General features: G+C 36.9%; 3 protein-coding genes across 4 annotated transcripts; 2 read left to right on the top strand and 1 right to left on the bottom strand.

The window, feature by feature from the left end:
• Nucleotides 1-4,175: 4,175 nt before the first annotated feature.
• Nucleotides 4,176-7,766, top strand: tubb4bl (tubulin, beta 4B class IVb-like; the record flags this gene model as incomplete). Its single annotated transcript, XM_079456457.1, has 4 exons — nucleotides 4,176-4,521; nucleotides 5,562-5,670; nucleotides 6,523-6,633; nucleotides 6,709-7,766. Exons 1-4 carry the CDS (start codon nucleotides 4,465-4,467, stop codon nucleotides 7,764-7,766), a joined length of 1,335 nt encoding a protein of 444 aa, XP_079312583.1. The 5' UTR covers nucleotides 4,176-4,464.
• Nucleotides 7,767-7,866: 100 nt separating this feature from the next.
• Nucleotides 7,867-13,681, bottom strand: crb3a (crumbs homolog 3a). The gene is made up of 4 exons (XM_079456459.1): nucleotides 13,018-13,681; nucleotides 12,352-12,544; nucleotides 10,319-10,368; nucleotides 7,867-9,177 (listed from the first exon to the last, which is right to left on the bottom strand). Exons 2-4 carry the CDS (start codon nucleotides 12,419-12,421, stop codon nucleotides 8,968-8,970), a joined length of 330 nt encoding a protein of 109 aa, XP_079312585.1. The 5' UTR covers nucleotides 12,422-12,544; nucleotides 13,018-13,681; the 3' UTR covers nucleotides 7,867-8,967.
• Nucleotides 13,682-16,770: 3,089 nt separating this feature from the next.
• Nucleotides 16,771-20,713, top strand: asf1ba (anti-silencing function 1Ba histone chaperone). Of its 2 annotated transcripts, none has more exons than XM_079456296.1 (4): nucleotides 16,771-17,254; nucleotides 17,721-17,836; nucleotides 19,251-19,427; nucleotides 19,989-20,713. In XM_079456296.1, exons 1-4 carry the CDS (start codon nucleotides 17,146-17,148, stop codon nucleotides 20,178-20,180), a joined length of 594 nt encoding a protein of 197 aa, XP_079312422.1. In that variant the 5' UTR covers nucleotides 16,771-17,145; the 3' UTR covers nucleotides 20,181-20,713. The 2 variants fall into 2 exon arrangements, with proteins under 2 accessions (XP_079312422.1, XP_079312423.1); XM_079456297.1 differs by having other exon boundaries at nucleotides 16,779-17,254; nucleotides 19,847-20,702.
• The last annotated feature ends 304 nt before the right edge of the window (nucleotides 20,714-21,017 follow it).

Below are 21,017 nucleotides of genomic sequence, written 5' to 3'. Positions count from 1 at the left end.
CTCGATAGTGAAGCCTGAGTTGAGAAGAAGGTCTGTTTCCGCTCTACTAGATCTATACCTTAGTTAATTGATATTGTATACAACCGCATTTTTAGATAGTTCAACAGTTTTAATCTCTATAGCCCTGGCAAATATTTAACATTTTTAATGTATGTCCAAACATACATTGGAGCAAACTGATAAAAATGGTCCCTTTAAATTAAATTTGACTATATTTGACAATTATTCTGTTAGGTTACTCTGTTAGAATGATGAAATATTTTTTATGTATGTTTTGTGAGTTTGTGTGATATTAATATGAAATGAATGTTATTCATATGATTTTCAAAAGAGGGAAGGTTGGTTGCGGGATGGCAAATTCAGACCTTATTGTGGGTTTTTAATGTAACATATATCCACAATTGAGAAAGGTCAGGTTTTACTCTACTCAACTTTTATTTATATAGCCCTTTTTACAATTTTCAGTGTTACAAAGCAGCTGTACATGAAAACATGTTAACGATAAGAAATACATTAAATATGATACACGCACTGACACACACACATAACGCACACCAAAAACACACAAAGAGAGAGACAAAGAGACAGAAGATAAAAGAAGAGAATATGTCACCACGGAAACACACCTACCTGTTATGCATACGATCAAATATGGGGTAGTAATAATTCACAGAAAATGTAACATTTAAAATAATCTTAACAAGTACACAATTCCAAAGCTGATGTCAGCAGCCCCTCGGTGAGCAAAACGAGTGCAGCCAGTGTGCAAACAGGGGCGAGGAACCCAAAACTCCAGTAGAGAAGAAATACCTTGGGAGAACCCAAGCCAGGGGAACCAGTTCTCCTAGCACTGCTGCTGGATCTCTACAAGCTCGACAGTGCTTGCACAACTAGGCTAAATGAACAAGAAAGGAAAGAGGTGAATGATAGATTTAATAGTATCTTAATATTCTAATAGCTAATTGCAGTTGCAATTGTGTTGTGGAGTGAGGACATGTCAGGTCGTGCCTCCCTCTTTCAGCTCCATCCACAGTTTTAAGCTGTCAAAAGTTTGCATATATGTCTAGTTTTGCCCTCTATAACTTATAGATTTGATGATCAAATAGTGAACCGGATGGCAGAGTTGAAAAGGGTTTAAAACCTTGAATAAAATGTTATTCATAATGTTTAAAAGTCGTTTAATCTGATGGTTTGTTTGAAGATAAAATATAATTGTGCAAAAAAATTATTTCAGTAGAAATTAAGGTTTTACATGTTTTATGTTTGTAAATGGAACAGATAATTACGAAACTACAGCCATTAAGATGGCAGATGGAAAATCCACATATTGTTCTCATACAGCCCTGCATGAGACCGGATTCAATGCCAAGATTTTGTAAACTCTAGAAAATGACAATTTTGAAGATGCCAGAATATGACAGTTTGATTTTTGTCACATTACTATTCCTAATGTTACAATTGTGTTATTTCATATTTAAAGCGTTTACTATTGTTGTGAATGTAAAGAAAATATAAATAAAGAATAAGTGAGTAATGTCCTATCCCAGATATCTGTTTGGAATCAAATTATCAAATTTAAAAAAATGACATTAATCAGACAATTTATTTGTCTTTTTCTATCACGATATTTCAAACAAATTCCCTTCTCTTCACTGTAATGTATGTTAACAACATGTGTTTCTGTTATCGGTGATTTATGCTACTAAATTCTACCAAGTAAACAACTACAGGTAACATCCAAGGGTAAAAATGGTCTGAACTTGTGCAAGACAAAATACAACTATATAAAATTGACAATGAATACAGCAAAACACATGATATAAATAGTGTCCAGGGATGAGGTTCAGGTGTGGGTGTAGTCATGGTGATAATAGAGTGCAAGGGATTATGGGAAGGGTAGTCTGTGAGTTCAAAAGTCAGGGAATGGCCGGGAGAAGGTGCAGATGCGGGGGCCGTGGCAGACAGCGGTGGAGTTCTGACTTACACTCTGCATGCTGTGTGTATTGAATCTGTAACTATTATAAATGGACTTTTATTGAATCGAAATTTTCTTATTCAGAATGAAAATATTATCCTCTAGGCATTAGTACTATACACACATTGGCTGTCAGTAGACTAGAACACTGGGTAGAAACTTTCTCCTCCCCTGCTAAATGTTTTCTGATGGATTTAAATCATTTAGTGGCATTAAGTGAATTTGCGTTGTAAGACTTTTAGATATTGAGTATAGGCCAACCAGGTTTGTCTTTTTTTTGGTTTATCATCGAAAGTTATAGTAAACTATATAGTATACGATCAATGATCTCCAAATCCCATCGCTATATTTTTCAGACATGTCTTTAACGGTCAGTGGTCCTCAAATCACTTTTCTTTTGTTTTTCTTTTTTTTTTATTCAAAGAAATCTTTGAAAGAAGCAATATTATACATATCACACAAATAGGAAAAAAAAGATTGATAAATAATAAAATAATAAAGAAATTACAGAAAATAACAGCAAGTATTCTCCTCTTTCCTATGGACACATTCTAAATCCACAAAAAAATATATATAAATATATATATATATATATATATATAAATATTTAAACTAAAGATCATTCATAAAAATAGACGGGATATTAAATTGAAAAAAACGTCTGTATAAATTTTAACAACTTTAAATTTTTTTGGTTGTTTATGTTGTATGAGCAAAAGAGATTTTTTTAAGTTCTCCATTTCTAACAAAAATAAATTGCAGTAAAGTGCAGATTTTACAAACTTTTGTTTATGAATATAATATTTGCCATGTAAAATATAGAAATTCACCACGTAATCAAACATTTTACATTCATTGGTATATGAACATATAATATCTTTAAGAGATAACATATAAACAATATTTTTATGGACAAATAAAAAGGAGCTTACGTCAGACCAGAATTTAAGGGTTACAGGACAGTTATAAAATAAATGGGCCAAGTTTTCCTCCTGCATATTACAAAAAGAACACGTATCACCAATGTCCATAAATTTAGATAAAGATAAATTGCAAGGGTAAATTTTGTGTAGAATTTTAAAATGCACTTCTCTAACTTTGTTATTTATACAGAATTTATATGGGAGCAACCAAGCAAGTTTCCAATCAATATCTTGGATCTGAGCATTCCAAAATGGTTTTCCTCTAGGGGAAATTTTACGTTTGGATTGAAGAAATAATCTAATTTTTTTATTATTAACTGAAGAGGAAAAAAGATTGATACCATCTATGGACAATTCAGGAAAATGTCGATCATTATTCGCAAAAGTAAGGTGACTTTTCATGTATTAATCCCTTTGGAACGGCGTTCACAACCTTCTGAAATTCTTAAAAAGGGAACAGGAAAGTTGAAAGTATAAAGAAAGTCTTCATAAGATAAGATTTCTCCATTTCCATCAAATAAATCCATAACAAAGTGTATGTTTTTGTCAACCCAATTGGGAAAAAATAAAGATTTATTTCTAGAGGTTATAAGACAGTTATTCCATAAAAGCGCTTTGTGTGGGGAAAAATTATGTTGAAAACAAATCTTCCAAGCCATTAAGACTTGCTGGTGAAAATTGGATATTTTAACTGGTAATTTCCCAGGCAAAAAATTACAACGTAATAGAAAAGATAAGCCTCCAACTGCTTTAAAAATGCACTGTGGAATAAAGAACCATAACGAGTGTTCTTTCTTTTGGCAATTTTTTAACCATTTAAGTTTGAAAGTGTTATTGATGTCTTAAAAATCTAACATTTCTAAACCACCATCAACCCTTCTGCCAGACATAATATCCTTTTTCAATTTATGAGTCTTATTCCTCCAGATAAAGTCAAAGAAGATCTTATTGATTTCCTTGGAAACATCAGCACCCACAAACAGAGAGAGAGCAGGATAAACAAGTCTGGAAAGACCCTCAGCTTTGGCTAATAAGACTCTTCCAAAAATACTAAGATCTCTTTGTAGCCAATTATTCAAAATATTTTTAGTTTTCTTAATTTTAGAGATAAAGTTCAACTGATCACATGACTGTTTATTTTTAGATATATGAATACCAAGATATTTCACAGATTCCATTGTCCTCAAATCACAAGCAGCATCCTATCTGCTGTCTCCACGAGCTCAAGGTCCTCCTTCTCTCCTCCGCTCTTGGTTACCAAGGGGATGACGTCACCTGGCACCACACGTCCGGCCCAGTAACGGTGGATTCACACGGTAAGCGGCAGTTTGTCCAGTTTCTTTCCAAATGGAATCATGCGGTGAGCGGCAGAACGCGCGTCGCTTCTTTGGCGGTGCGCAAGCAGTGCTCGTTCATCAAAGTGTGAATGGCCCATAGCGGTGTTTAGAGGCGGGCGTTAATCTGCGACGGAGAGAGACGAGAGTCGCAAAGAAAAAAAGCAGCTCAGTATCAGTGTGCAGAAGACGACGACCCGCGACTTCTCCATCGCCCCCATTACCAGACACCATGCGAGAGATTGTGCACCTGCAAGCCGGCCAGTGCGGTAACCAGATCGGAGCTAAGGTAAACATGTCAACACACGGATATGCATCCGTCGCTTTTGAGAATGCGCCGTTTAACAAGAATCTTCCAGAAACGATCGAGTTACAGATGAATCTGATTCATTCATTTTGACGTTTTAAATCACTGTTTCGAGCTTTAAACGCGCCTTTGTCAGAGATGTGCAACTGAGCGCGGCCGGAGCCTTGTGCGCACAGGTGTCCTTTCCTTGGGCGTGGAAAGAGCTCATCATCCATTGTACGATGGGGAAGGAATGAACATAGCGGTCTTATTTTTACTCACTCGTTCTCGCATTGTTACAGTCATGCATTTAATACAGGTGTGCAGTGGCCTAATATAACTTTGGGCTAGGAGATATTTAATGATGGCACATTTTGTATTGGTTGGAAGTATAATCTTTTAAGGATGACCTACTTAACGTTGAATTGAGGTTTTTGGGTCAAGTGTTTTACTTTTGAATTTAATGTTTACTAATTATATATACATTAGGTATGTTTATGCATATGAAGAGTTTGGTTCCAAACTGCCGTTGGTTTGTCATTTGATTTAAGCCATAATATAATAAAAACAGCTTACTAACACAATAAAAACACAACGGAAACATGATAACATAATGAAAAACATGATAACTGAGTTAACTTATTTTGGAACCAAACTCTTCTTTTTACTGTACATGCTTACCAGTAGGCTATGGCTTACAGTCCTTTAATCGAACCTTTATTTAAAAATAGCATCACATTGCTGCACTGCTCGGTTTAAGGCAAAACAGATCCAATATCAGTCATCCATAAGATTTTAACCATCAATTAAAGTGACATTTGTTTTATTCATGTGTACAAATAAGTGTACGTTGAATTATCGTCGCATAATTTAATCATTTTTAGCTCGGAAGTAAATGGTTTATGATTTTCTTATCATGAACAGTTGGTCTTTTTTACAGGAAAAATATATTTGTGGTTTTATATGTAGATATTGAGTAATAAATGTGATCGTTGCTCTCTCTCTCTGTGGCCTCCGCCCTGCTGTCTCTCCTCTTCTTTCAGTTCTGGGAGGTTATCAGTGATGAGCACGGCATTGATCCAACTGGAACATATCACGGAGACAGCGACCTGCAGCTAGATAGGATCAGCGTTTACTACAATGAGGCTTCAGGTATTTTTTAATACTAATAATAGTTACACAATCAACATTCTCAGCATTCTTACGACTTCTTTTGAAGACAGGCAACAGCATAGAAACAAAGAGGACTATAAACATGCGATGCATTTCTCTAATTGAATACATTTTAAATTGTAAATGAAATTGGAAATATTTCTATTAAAGTAAAACGTTAAATTCGTGTTACATCTTTATCATTCAATGACATCCAGGCTCCACATAAATTAAAATCCTGATAAACCAAAATCTGAACCCAAAACGATTTGAGAATTCGGAGAACCTTGTGTCTCAATGGAAATTATGAAATTTCACCTTCTGTGCTATTTACTATACAATTCTGCATTTCTTCTCTGAAAAAGCCCCCTATACCCTTATATAGTGCACTGTTTAAATGGGAACGGCGTTTTGTAGCGGTGTCCGAAATCATAATAGACATCATTAAGTGCACTCTTTCAATCCCAATGACACTCAAAGTGAAACATTTTAAAAAGGCATGCACATCCCACAAACCCGAACGCTCAGGTGCGGGACAAAACACACATTGATAACAACTCATCCACTGAATGACTTCCCACATCTCGGCAGAAGATGGTGCCCTTAACCACCAAATTCCCTTAGTCCTTAACAGTTAAAGTACACTAGTGAAGTAATGTAAAAGGAATAATGAATGAGGGTAGGGGGCGACTTCATCCTTTCCATATTTCCGGGTTTACATACATTTTTTAAATCAAGATTTTCCAAATGGTCTCAGACGTTTAATTCCCACTGTATGTGCGCTGAAATCAGCAAATTATACATTTTAAGCTGAAAAAAAGGTTAGTTTAACCAATCGGTCCCTTTGTGTAGGTGGGAAGTATGTTCCACGTGCCATCTTGGTCGATCTGGAGCCTGGCACCATGGATTCTGTTCGCTCCGGACCCTTTGGACAGATCTTTAGACCTGACAACTTTGTGTTCGGTGAGCAAATCCTTCTTCATTATTTCACATTGAAATGCGAGGGCAGTTAGTAGCTCTAACATTGCATGTTTGCAGGTCAAAGCGGTGCTGGAAACAACTGGGCCAAAGGCCACTACACAGAAGGAGCAGAGCTGGTGGACTCGGTTCTGGATGTTGTTCGTAAGGAAGCAGAGAGCTGCGACTGCCTGCAGGGTTTCCAGCTCACTCACTCCCTGGGTGGAGGCACTGGATCCGGCATGGGTACCCTGCTTATCAGCAAGATCCGAGAAGAGTACCCTGACCGTATCATGAACACATTCAGCGTGGTACCCTCACCCAAGGTGTCCGACACAGTGGTGGAGCCCTACAACGCCACCCTGTCTGTCCACCAGTTGGTGGAGAACACGGACGAGACCTACTGCATCGACAACGAGGCTCTCTACGACATCTGCTTCCGCACCCTCAAACTCACCACACCAACCTACGGCGACCTTAACCATCTCGTCTCTGCCACCATGAGCGGTGTGACCACCTGCCTCCGCTTCCCTGGCCAGCTCAATGCCGACCTCCGCAAACTGGCCGTCAACATGGTGCCCTTTCCCCGTCTCCACTTCTTCATGCCCGGCTTTGCTCCACTCACCAGCCGAGGCAGCCAGCAGTACCGCGCCCTCTCCGTGCCCGAGCTCACACAGCAGATGTTCGACGCCAAAAACATGATGGCTGCCTGCGACCCGCGCCACGGCCGCTACCTGACAGTGGCAGCCGTGTTCCGCGGACGTATGTCCATGAAGGAGGTGGACGAGCAGATGCTCAACGTGCAGAATAAGAACAGCAGCTACTTCGTCGAGTGGATCCCCAACAACGTCAAGACCGCCGTGTGCGACATTCCGCCCCGCGGGCTCAAAATGTCCGCCACCTTCATCGGCAACAGCACGGCCATCCAGGAGCTGTTCAAACGCATCTCTGAGCAGTTCACCGCCATGTTCCGCCGCAAAGCTTTCCTGCACTGGTACACCGGCGAGGGCATGGATGAAATGGAGTTCACAGAGGCTGAGAGCAACATGAACGACCTGGTGTCTGAGTACCAGCAGTACCAGGATGCCACCGCCGAAGAGGGCGAGTTTGAAGAGGAGGGCGAGGAAGAGGTCGCCTAAATCACAACCATTGTGTGTACCACTTCACCCCTCACATTTCATTCTTATCATGGCAAAAAACAATGCTCTCCAGAACAAACAAATGAGTTGTCATTCTCAGTATGCATTGAAAACAAGTGACATTTTAATAAACCGTGAACTTTTTGACTTGTGTTTCTGAATGTTGTGAATGCACGACCTCAAATCTTCCCCTCATCCAATGCAAGTGAGTTTAACTGTGAAGACTTTCTGAACATTGTGACTTTGTCAATGTCAATCTGAATAAAGGCTGATTCTAAGTGGAACACACTATGGTCTTTTCTGTTTTGTAGGTTTGCATACATGTTTAATTTATACAATCATAATTTAAAACATAATTTCTGGAAATGTTGTGCTTAATAAAGTTAATGACAGCATGTGGTAACTGCTTGAAATACTCCACTAGAGAGCGCTGTTCCAGAAAACATGGAATTGAACAGGCGTGTTTCTTTAGATAAAGACTTGCTTTGTTCTTAGCAAGCAATATTAAGACACAGCCTTCAGCAATACTGTCTAATGCTTTCTAGATTGACACACCTCTTTAAAGTAGAAATCTCTGTCGCTTCGATCACAGTTATGGATTAGCATTAGAATAATTATAAACAGTAAATATGAATAAATATAACAGGTAAATCATGTCAATCAATCAATGCACCTTGAAATATTGTTGCTGAAGTCTACAGTTAGACACCATTGTCAAGGGTTCAATGTACAGGAAATGCATGGATTGACATAATGCATCGCATAAAATCATCTTGCTATTGCATAAATGTAAATGCAGACATCCTAATGCATATTTGAAAAAATGATCAACAATCGTGTACGTTTTAGATAACAATCTAAAACTAGTGTGAAATATCATTGCTAGGAATCAGCACAAGCAGATCAGTCTACAAAATTTCCTATTCTCCAAATGCCATTTCCAAGATTGAAATGCCTCAAAGTTAGTGCAATTCTATAATTCGTAGCTCCAGCAGGTGTGGTCTTCTCTGAAACAGGTTCTTCAGTATATTTGTTTTCTTTTGTTCCAAAGTTTATATATTTACTGGGAAATGTGTTGTCTGTTGCAGGGTGAATATTGGAGTTCATCCAAGTGGTCATACTCACTTTGTTTAGTCACAACACGGCTAAATCTGTGCCCTGTGCTTCTGAAAATTGTGCTTAGTTCATCTGTTAATGTGTGTCAAATCAGTCTCTCCTCTTTGGGTAATTTGAGGGCATCCGGTGTCTCTACACTGGGGGCTCCTGTCTGCTCCTCTGTGCTGGGTCGATACGTTCCCTCCGTCTGACGTTTCTTCTTCACGACGCAGAACAGAAACAACAGCACCCCCACCAATATAACCAGCGCTACCCCGACCACAATTGGAACTACAATAGCCACAACATTAGTGCCCTGGACAAAGAGAAAAGTTGATCTAGATTAGATGTTTTCAGATAGCACACTGTAAACATGTTATTGGTTTTCATTTATTGAAATGTGCAAATGCTGTATCAGTTCTAGGATTTTCTAGAAACATTTGATTTTAACCGTAACCCTAATCCATTTGAAATGTCACCCAATGAAAATGTCGAATTAATTTGAATACTTACTCTACTAAAATTTTCCGTGTATTTTATTTTTATATAACACATCATATTAAATGTTATGTCCAATAATGAAGGAAGACTTTGGGCTGGTTTCCTGGACAGGGTTTAAACAAACTCTCTTAAAAATAAAGGTGCTTTAAATGTTTCTTTGTGGAACCAAAAATGGTTCTTCCATGACATCTCTGTGAAGAACCATTTTTGGTTCCACAAAGAAACATTGAATCAAAGGTTCTTTTAAGAACCATCTCTTTCTTACCTTTTGATAATCTGAAGCACCTTGTTTTCGCCACAAAGAATCTTTTGTGAAACAGAAATGTTCTTCTGACATTAAAGGTTCTTTGTGGAACCAAGAGGTTCGTCTATGACATAGAAGAAGCTTTTTTTAAGAGTCTAGTCCCAGACTACCACTCACGATGTTAAAATATGTCAGTGCAATTGCTTTGTCTTAAAATGCACACAGTGATGTTTTTTGTAAGAATGTTTTTGAAAACAACTAAAATATTCTAATTGAACTAAACCATAGTCCAGTATTAAAATAATCCCTGTCTGTAATTTTCACACTGTAAACCACCTAGTGAATCATATCACACACATATCATGAAATAGTTACACATAATGAATCAGAAATTATTATACTATGTTTTGTTGCAAAACTTCTTTTGAACAAAAAAGTTTAATAAATAAAATGTTGTATTCCAGATTAGTAAATTGATACTTTTATCAATGATCAATTTTATCAATCAAATGTATCAATTCATATTCCACAAAACTCTCGTAGAGAAGCGTATTTTAAAATGCTGAATTTGACCTAGTTCTGGTTCTTTGAAATTAAATTCATATAAAATGTTTACCAACAGCTGGTCACATAACGGAAGTAAAACTTTGATGATAGACATCAAATAAATAAATAAAATAAATGATGACACATTAAGGAAAACTTTACTTACTGAGCTGGGGGTTGTAGTTGTAGTGTTACTAGGCATTGTGGTGTTCTCCCCTGCAAATTAAAAAGATGTTGAGGTGAAAATCAATTCTACAAATCCCTCATTCTGACCCTCGTCATTCATTCTGAGTTTCAAGTCTATGTGGTTGTTTAATTATGTTATTTTTGTTATTGAAAGTGACAAGTTCACCCAAAAATTTTAATTCTGTCATCATTTTCTCACCCTCTTGTCATTTCAAACCTGTATGACTTTCTATCATCCACAGTACATAAAAGATATTTTGAAAAATGTTGTTAACTGGTCCCCATTCGATATATAATCACGATAGAATTGCATAGAAAGTCATACAGGTTTGAAATGACAAAAGGGTGAGGAAATTATAACAGATATTCATTTTTGGGTGACCTATGACTTCACGATAAATGTTAATATAACACAGTTGTGAAAACAAAAGCATAGCTATTAAAATAAGCTTTATCCATTTATATAGGAATGTAAATAGTTTCCTCCATTGTTCATTGTTGTGTGACAATTAGCATGTGTCCGTTTCGTGCTTCTGTAGTTCACACTTTAAAAGCTCATATTAAAGGTTCATGAGAGAATTTACATTAGTCTGGAATGTATGAAGTCAACAAAGAAAACTGTAAAATGTGGATTGTGCAAAGAAATGTATCGGAAAATGAGTTGAGAAATACAGCACTGACTGTTCATTACTGAACTAACAGAGATGCATGCAAGCTTTGAGCGCTATATGCTGGTTGACACATGAACCTTTTAGCAGATATACACATTTAAAATGTACAATCTGTCTTTTCTAGGAAAACAGACCAAAATAATGGTGACTCATCTTGCATTCACGTGGGTATGCAAATGTTTGTTCAAATACATGCTCTGTAGAGTGAGAATGTACCTCCAGCCAATTCCACCTGCCTCTGCTACATAACAAAAGCTTGTGCTTTGTTGGCGTCTGGTGTTAACTAAAAGATATTGGCTGTTTAAACAAAATATGTTAAAAAACTGTGATTAAGTTAATTATTTCACATGAACAGAAAATTGTTCAGTGAAGGCTCAGATGCGCTTTTTTGTGCATTAAAATAAGAAAAATGATCAAATGTATATGTATATAAATGTATGAAGTGTGACCCTGCAGATAAGTGGGTCTGAAAATTTTCCGAAAGGAGGAAAGATTATTTAGATTAGTAAACAATCTGGTATGATTTAAAGGTTTCATGAACAGAGTGAATGTCCCATTCAAAACATCAATCCCAATAAAACCTTATACCACTAACAGTTTTGGCAACTTTGGTAAAAGCTTATATATTAGTTCTCGTGATCCCTGCACTTATACAGTCTGTTTACTATTGACTTGAGCTTCCACTAGCCTAAATATCACACTTTCAAAGGCCGGAGTAAAAGTAATGTTTAAACCTTTAAAGCTATCACAGCAGAAACACACACAGAGGAGAGAAAGAGCGACTGGGAGGACACAGAAGAAAAAGTAAAAATGTTAATCATTTACATGAGTCAATAACCCCTCAAGGGCACAAGAGGACGGAGATAGTCTAACTTTAAAGGAAAACCGAACTTGTTGGAGGACTCGCAATGAAATATAAAAATATGAATGTATCGATACCAAAGAAATTCCATGTAATCACAGACATGTAAGCTGATTTCCACAAGAATCCTCACGTGCTAAAACTTTCATGAAAACAGAGTTTATGTTCTTGTAAGGTACTTTAAATCATTCAGATCTCCTCCATCATAAAGGATTTGGATTTAACATTAACTGGGTGTAATAATACTTTTACCAGCTTCCCACAATACTTGACATGTTTCTGCCGCAGACCAACATGTGTGAGCTCGCCTGAAGTGTTTTCAAGATTATAGGTGTGTTACAAAGCCTGCGCTATGTGTTCAAGATCAATCTGATGTAACTATCATGAGCTATCTGAATGCAGTGAATAATCAGGATGTTCTCCATTTGAACAGAAGGTTCAGTTTCAGACACGGCTGTAGAGGTGGAGCGAATGACTCACCATGGCCCAATGCATTCCTGGGAAACAGCAGCAGAAAACTGGCCGCCAATAACCCAACCTGCCGAATCATCTCTGAGAAGTCACCCCTACCCTCAACCAGAAGGGGCTGATGTTCTGGGTAGGGTGGATCGCAGGTCAATAAATCATGTCCGAGATCAAAAGCATAAAAATAGCCTTATCCGTCTCTGGCGAGCTGCAAAAGAAGAGTAGAAACTTCTGTTAAAATCTGAAGTTGATTTCAAAATGAGATCATTTCTAGTGCTTACAATATAAAGAATGATGATCAAGAAAAGGAGATTTCACTTTTACTAATAAATAAAATAGTAGAATAAACTTACTTAAAAATCACTGAACCTATAAAAAACATTACTATATAGTTTTTATTAAATAAGTGGGCCCTACTAAGAAAAAGAAAGCTTGAGAGGTTACTGCACATATTTACTCCAATATAAGATTCATAAACAGTACATTGCGCTGTGTGTATTGTTATTCTTAAATATTAGCAAAGCTTCACAAAGACTAATTGTCTTCAGTAACCGACCAGTCGTAACAGATATTTCTGCGCGTTTTCACCTTTAAACTATTCCGATGACTAAACACGCACTCCTTCCACCTGTTGTTAAGAAAACATACAATACACAAAAACATATACATACAACGTCATACCTCTATTCAGATATTATCCAAGCAGTGAGTCTGAACGGATGTAAGATACAGATCCAAAGTATTTGGTCACAGGTCGCTTCCGCGTCACCTCACCGGTGCAGTCAGGATCTGAACCGAAACTACCGCGACACTTATTAATCCTCCACATAGTTCAAAACACGATTCTTCAAAACCCAACTCTTCTTCAGTCCTGTGCGTGCGGTATTTACGGATGTGTTGAGTTTCTTCCTAAATTCTCGTCGTTGATCACATGGTTCAGTGTCGTGTTTCAATACCTGAGTCCAGCGCTACCTGTGGCAGAGACAGACTCGCCATTGTGCGCAAACATCCACCTGCGCACTGAAGCGATGCGCTGCTGACTCATTTCCTCTCTCGACCAGCTCTCAGCGTCCGATCAATTCAATTACGAGCCTCATTATTAAAATACCACTCTTTTTTCTACTGATAGTACTGTGTGTTACAGTTACCGTCTGTATCTGACTATTTTCATGGATGAAATATAAGTGAAATTGATTTATAAAGCTTTATAGAGTTTTATCAATATGTATTCTCTGTTACTCTTTCTCTTTCTCGTCAATCTTACATATTTTGTTATCAGTAACTTAATGTTCATTTTTAATGTTCTGTTACAAGTGTTGCGACCTCATGTGGCGGTAGATGGACCTTTGATCTAGAAGAAGTGAAAGAATTCTTGAAATACCTCAAATCCGGTAATCCCTTCCATCTCGAAGACTGTTAACCACTGAGTGACTGGTGGTCTACTGGCGACACACACAAAGAAAACGAAGAAAATCATAATTGACTGAGATTTAGACATTTTCCTCATATTCACTTTATTAGATATTGTATAACAATAATATTGTGTAACTGCTTTAAGACAGACACTTGACTGTGTGGCCATATCTTATAATATGATGCCCAATACTTAAAATAATCAAAACAAGATAATGTACACCTATTAATGTACAAACGTTTTGGTCAAAAAAGAATTAAATCTGTCCTTAGAAGATTTTTAATTGGTTAAAGACTACTGTTATGAACCCCTACAGAATTGTGAATGACTGTTTATATACACTGAGCCGTGGATATGGACAACGTCTATGGATGAAATGGCAGAATTCAGAATATCTTGTTGATAATTAATTCATCTTGTCTCAAACATACTTTATATTGGCTCTCTAATAAAGTGACTCTATAAAAGACATGCGATTTGATGAGATAATTAGACCCAGCATTTCTGATGATAATATTAAAATAATTCCCTTTTTGGGAATTAATTTTTTCAAAGGAATATAAAATAAAGAGCAACTGTGATTTCAAATGCATCTGTAAAAAAGGCTCAGGTGTCGAGTGTCACTTCCGCCTATCAAAACGTACCGCGTCATCAGAGCGCCGCGTTCAAGGGAGGAAGCGGTCGACAGCACAGCAAGTGCACAGATTGTTTTCCATCAACAAGTATTATTATACTGGAAATTGATTTTCAAGCATAATTTTAGACCTCATAATATGTCAATCTGGAACAACAGATGTATAACTGTGAACAGAAAATCTTTGTTTATTGATGAGTGGTGGCAGAAAGGCATATGGTCACTATCACATAATGGACAATGTTGGAAATATTCTGAGTTATGATGCTTTTTGTGGTAAATACAATATAAGTTGCTCCTCTAAAATGTATGAAAAAATTATCAAAAGTATTCCATTTCCGATGCTTAAATTAGTGAGAGAACAGTTTAAATATTTAATGATAACTCCTAAACTACAAGCACTTATTATAGAACATGTAAGTTTTATTGACAGAAAATGTTCCAACAAATTCTTAAGAGACTGTTTAATACAACATTGTTTTCCTGGTCCAGTATTGAGAAATTATATTTTTCGTAATTATGAGAAGAACGATGTGTGTAAAATTAGGACTGTGTTTCTTTCATTTCCCATTAATCCTAAATGTAAAGAGGTGCATTTTAAAATTCTGAATCATATATATCCAACAAAATAATTTTTAAGAGTAAGATTTAACGTTGGTGATTCAAATGTATGTCAAATATGCAAGGTAGAGATAGAAACGGTTGAACACTTATTTTATCAGTGCAATTTGGTAACCATATTCTGGAACGATGCGTTGAGCTGGTTGCAACAAAGATTACCTGTAAGGCTGATATTGTCGTGGGAACTTATTAAGTTTGGACTATTAATTAACGATAAAAAGTTATTTTTTGTAATTAATAATGTGTTGCTTTTATTGAAATTTTATATACACGAATGTAAATTTTTCAAAATTCCTCCACGGTTAGTGGCTTTCAAGGAGGAATTCAGAGTATATTTAATGACCGTGAAAAAGTCCTAAAGCAGTGTATTTGTACTCAGTGTTGGAAGATTTTGGTTTTATAATTTGAATAACTTCCTACTCCACTACTTTGTTTAATTTATTGTTTGTTTATTTATGGTTTTTTTTCACTGTCTTCATTGTACTTAGGAATGATATGAATATTATGTTCTAATATTTGTATGTAAGCTAAGGTTGGTTGTGAATGTTAAACTATGATTGTCTTTTTTGTTAATATTCTACAATGTTAATAAAAAAAAGTGCACAGATTGAACAAACTGTTATCATCAATCAATCAATCAATCTTTAATGCATGCCTCATTCATTTCAATCCTAATGTAGATTTCAGTTATCGTGTGTGTGTGTGCATATTAATGTAATGTGTTCATATATATCTAAGTTTATTACTTTTCTCATGTTGCCGAGTACTCGTAAAACAGTGGCTGTTATGCTGGCTATATTGTTTGTTTGCTGTTAAAAGGGTCAATATCTACATGTCTCTATACCTTGCGGATGTTTGAGTATTGCAAACTGTAATGTGAATATGTTTGTTATTACACAAATTCATTAATCTGTCCGCGATCGTCTCTGTATGGTCAAGTGACCTAGGACGTTGAGGCCTAGCAATTGTGGCGTCTTAGAGGCGCCCTCTGTTGGCAAAGATAAATAGTTATTTATTTTATATTCTTTAAGCAAATGCAGTGATTGTCGTTGTTATTCACTAATCAACGATATGGTTATGTTTATATTAAGTAATCCTTGTTATATGTAAATTCCTGTATATTTCAGTATGCTTATGTCTTTATTTGTGTTATTGTTACAGAAACCACACACATGTATATCCATCAAACTTTAAGTAAAGCAACAAAAATACTGCAATGGCTCGTTTCTCTCAAACAAAGCACAATCTCACTCAGTTCTAATCGACTGCCTGCTGCGTTCCGCACCCATCCCAATAACAGAATTCGAACCTCATCGTTTTGGCATCCATTAAAAATATTTTCATCTTCTTTCTAGGTTTGTTGCCTGTTCTAAAAACCTTTTGTAGCTGACCACAAATTTCAAATGATACTATTTATATGAAATATATATTTAATTCTAAACCTCCTATTGGTTTAATATACTGGCACTGTAAATTAAAAAAGCGTTCTATTACAAAACACGATTATCGATGTTGTGTTAGTTCTACATTTATGATTGTGATTTGTTGGCCACGAAAGAGAAAGCAAAATACAAAAAAAAAGAACTATAAAAAAAAGTGAGAACTATAACCTTAAAAGCTTGTATTTGTGTTAAATATTGAAATCCTGCTGCTGACCTCTGAACTTTAGCCATGGATACCGGAACGGGATTCGCCCTTTTGACCGCTGCCACTCTTGTCCAATCAAAGTTAAAAAAATCCGGGACTTTTAGTTTCTTGACCAATCAGCGCGCAGACCAATCCGCTGCGTCTGACGCTTTACTGGAGCTGCCTGAAAGCTCTGGCGGGAGACATTACAGGTTGTATTGTCAGTCGGTTGTGCCAAATGACCTTTCTGTAACATTTAATTTTATTGTAGATCCTAATTTGCGTTATTCTTTCTTTTAATTTGGGAGCAATCCCCTGCTTTAACCGTGTTGTGCACGCTGTTGGACTTTTACAACAGAATTGCTAGTTAGCTAACAGAAGCCAGTGAAATCGAGTCGTTAAGTGTTGCTTTTATTTAAAACGTCAGTTGTGTATTTGGGTTCCCCTATAGAATCATCGGTCCTCCATTTTTGGTGGTGTATTGGCACCATTTACTCGGTATTATAGTAGAGCTATGGCAAAAGTGCAAGTGCTAAATGTAGCTGTCCTGGACAACCCAAGTCCATTTAGAAACCCGTTTCAGTTTGAAATAACGTTTGAGTGCATGGAGGATCTCCCTGAGGGTGAGTGTTGACGTTCACTATTCAAAAACCTTTTTGCAAGTTGTGCTGTTTTCGGTGTTGTTCTTCAATGGCTAGCTAGCAAGCTAGCTAACTCCGCCAGGTGACGTCAGAATGGCGGGTAATTGAAGCGTGCGGGAAAGCCGCACTGCATTGTTTATAGAAGATGCATTTCTGTAAATTAAATGACAACAATTTGCACTTGTAAATAGCATCCAGCGTCATGTACATTGTTGGTGCCAAGCTGCACTCTTTTTCTTGTCCGATAAATAGATGCTGTGTGCAGCACATGCAAAAATAAAGTACATGTGCATATAATACCTCAAATAAGGAGTCTTTATTTTTATTCAGTATGTATTAGTTGTGTTTCCTTATTGCTTCCACGTATTGAATGTGTGTGTGATATGATGGTTATTTTAATAAGGCGGTAGAAAAGGCCTAAATCTGTCTTTGGGATTGTTTGTCACAGATCTCGAATGGAAGATTATTTACGTGGGATCGGCCGAAAGTGAGGAATACGATCAGACTCTTGATTCTGTTCTTGTTGGCCCAGTACCTGCAGGGCGACACATGTTTGTGTTTCAGGTGAGTTAATGACAGAGACTCAGATAAAACTGCTTTTAGACATTCGTGTATGGTGAGTTTGTATTGTCCAGAACCACAGCAGCTGTCCGTGTCACAACACAAATCCTTATTCATAATATATGTATAGTCACATGTTTTCAAAGTGTCGTTTGATTATATGGTAGGTTAATAACAGGGCTAGTCAAAAAGTTATATTCATAACGATACTGACGTCTTATAAAGCTATTTGATCTGTCTGTCCAGAAAACGTAATATTATTTGCAACGTTAAAATCGGCAATCCACAGCCACGGCAGTCGGTTTGCAGACGTGATAGGTCGCGGACCAAACCGCGTCTTGTGCCCTTGAAAGTTACTGCAGGAAGGGTACACCACGTGAACGGTTGTCTCAGATAAAGGAACACTGTTGTTTTCATTGCAGCATTCATTGCCTATGTATGATTTAAATGGCTGTTCATCTCCCTCCAGAACTCACACTACAGAGGATCTGCCCTATTAAGTGCGCGGGGCACATGAGTGCGATTGGAACTCACCCGAAGATGCGATAATAGCGTTCAGTTTTTTGCCGATTCACTTTTTAAGACGCCAGTTTAACGTCACAAGGGGCAGGGATTACTCTAGTGCGGATTGTATTAGCGTTTTGACTCATTTGATTTTAACTTAAACCAAATATATTCAAAAATAACTTCTTGAAAAAACAATGCCACCCACTTCTTGGACGGACTGAGGGTTTGTAAGTTAACAGCAATTCTATTTTTGGGTAAAATAATGCATTAAGGAATATAAAATAAAATGATAAAGACAACATTCCTTTAAATTAGATATCATAAAAAGGCACATGCAATATCTGACTGCATGTTTGAATATATGATCTAAAAGTAACGGCGACAAAAAAGTATAAAAGTAACAAAACACAATAAATAACAGAACTACAAAACAACTGGCCCGTATCCTATTAATACTTTTAGAATCTGTCTCTCAAGGAAAATTAGTCGAAGACCCCTGGTTTAAAATGTATCTTAAAATGACATTTCTGCCGTTAACTTGGAAGAACAGGGTTCCAAACTTGTATGACATTTTTCAATTAAGGCATACAGTGATACAGTGGCCATGGGCTGTAAAACTACAATAAGGACAAAATGGAGGCAAGAAACAGACATTTCTATATAGTTTAGTCCTTTTTTTAACCATGAAAGTCTTCCCCTTTGCTTAATTTAATGAATCACATCTTGTTTGTTCCATTACTGGAATTGACAACATCAATGTCCTCAAAAGTTAGTAATGTAATTTTGTGTTGAATTTCCAGATTGTTGCAGATAATTAGTCCACCAATGGTTACACCCAGAAATAATCATATAATAGTACGCCTTCCTTTGTTTAAAGTTTTTGTCTTTTATTTGTTTTTGTTTCCAACAGGCGGAGGCTCCAAACCCTGGTCTAATACCTGAGAGCGATGCTGTGGGCGTTACTGTTGTTCTAATCACATGCACGTACAGAGGACAGGAGTTCATACGCATTGGCTACTATGTTAACAATGAATATACAGATGCTGAGCTTCGTGAGAACCCTCCCCTTAAGCCTAACTATGGACAGGTAATACAAATGTTGTGGCTTGTATTCCGTGTAAATTAAGTAGTTCACCTTCAAAATGAAAGATGTCGTCATCATTTACATGCGCTCATGTCATGTCAAACCTGTATGACTTTTTTCATGCAGAACATAAAAGATATTTAAAAAAAAATTGGTAACAGAACAGTACAGCCCCACATTCACATCTATCGTAACCAAGTGAATAGGGGGCTGTTAACATAATTCTTCAAAATTTCATCTTTTGTGTTCTGCAGAAGAGAGTCATTCAGGTTTAAAATGACAAGAGGGGGATTAAATGAATTTTCATTTTGAAAGTGAACTACTTTAAGCCATCTTTATGCTAGTAATAGTTATAATAATAATTATTACTATAACAGATATGCACATGTAAAATAAACATAAAGCCCTTTTTACTTCAATAGGAAATGACAACATGGGAAGTAAAACTACACTCAGGATTGTTCAAGATACTTTTATTGAGAATTTCACAAAAAAATGCACATCTACATCCTGAAATTTGACACAAAAAAATTCAAAAGCATTTATTTTTCATATGTTTTATAGCTCCAGAGAAACATTCTGGCTTCAAACCCACGTGTAACCAGATTTCACATCAACTGGGAAGGATGTGCCGAGAAAATGGAGGATTCGGAGAACGTGGACCCTGCACCTAACACCATGCTGCCCCCATCCTGCACCCCGGGTAAAGCACCTCCACTCAGCCTGGTGCCAGACAACTCCATGGACTGTTTGTAGTGACGCAGGCTCTTGTGATTAATCCTCACATCTCAAGGCTCATCCATGAGCTCTTGTCAATCTGGACATTGTGGAGAAGGAGCAAGGTTAATAAAATACATCAGTTATTGGAAAAAAAGGTTATTCCTAATTTTGTCATGCCTATTGAAAACAAATCAGTGGTGGGGAGAGTATGGCAGATCTAATGTCTGGCATGCAATGTAAATATTTGCTTTTCAGTTAAGAACATTAATGAGCTGGCGAGTCACTTACACATGATTTAAGTATTAGGATGCGCTTCATCAAATGCCGCAGCTCTTACGACACATCAACCTTCTTTTAATCCAAAACCTATCTATTCTCAAACCTGAAGGGAATGGAAGATCAGCTGAGTATTTAAAATGTAAAAACAGGTTTAAATTACAAATGGTTGCAGCTTCTCTGGACATTATTTTTGTATGTGTGACTGTATTATATTGTATATATAAATGTATGTCTCTTTGTATGCCAGTTCTCATTGAAATAAATGTTTTGTTACAAGATAACGGTCATTGAAGTTGTGCTATTATTTGGGGGTAAATCTGTGATCTGCAGAGTGGATGCAGCTGTGCAGTCTTTTCATTCATAAAACAGATGTTATGCATAATGCAGGAGTTCACCTCCTGCACCATGTTTGGAGTGACAGAAGCCGCTTGCTTGCTTGTTGCCAAGCAACGTGGACTGTTGCTGCATCTGTGACAAGACCTCAATGCAACTGCCTCTTTCTTGCTGCATTTGATCGGCCGTCATTAAATCGGTGTTTAATTGTAGCATCCTCGTGTGCCCTTTTCACATCTTTATTTGATTGCAAAATGGAGA

This window comes from Barbatula barbatula (genome assembly GCF_947034865.1).
Source record: "Barbatula barbatula genome assembly, chromosome: 5".
NCBI lineage: Eukaryota > Metazoa > Chordata > Actinopteri > Cypriniformes > Nemacheilidae > Barbatula > Barbatula barbatula.
This window is presented reverse-complemented; position numbering and strand designations above follow the sequence as displayed.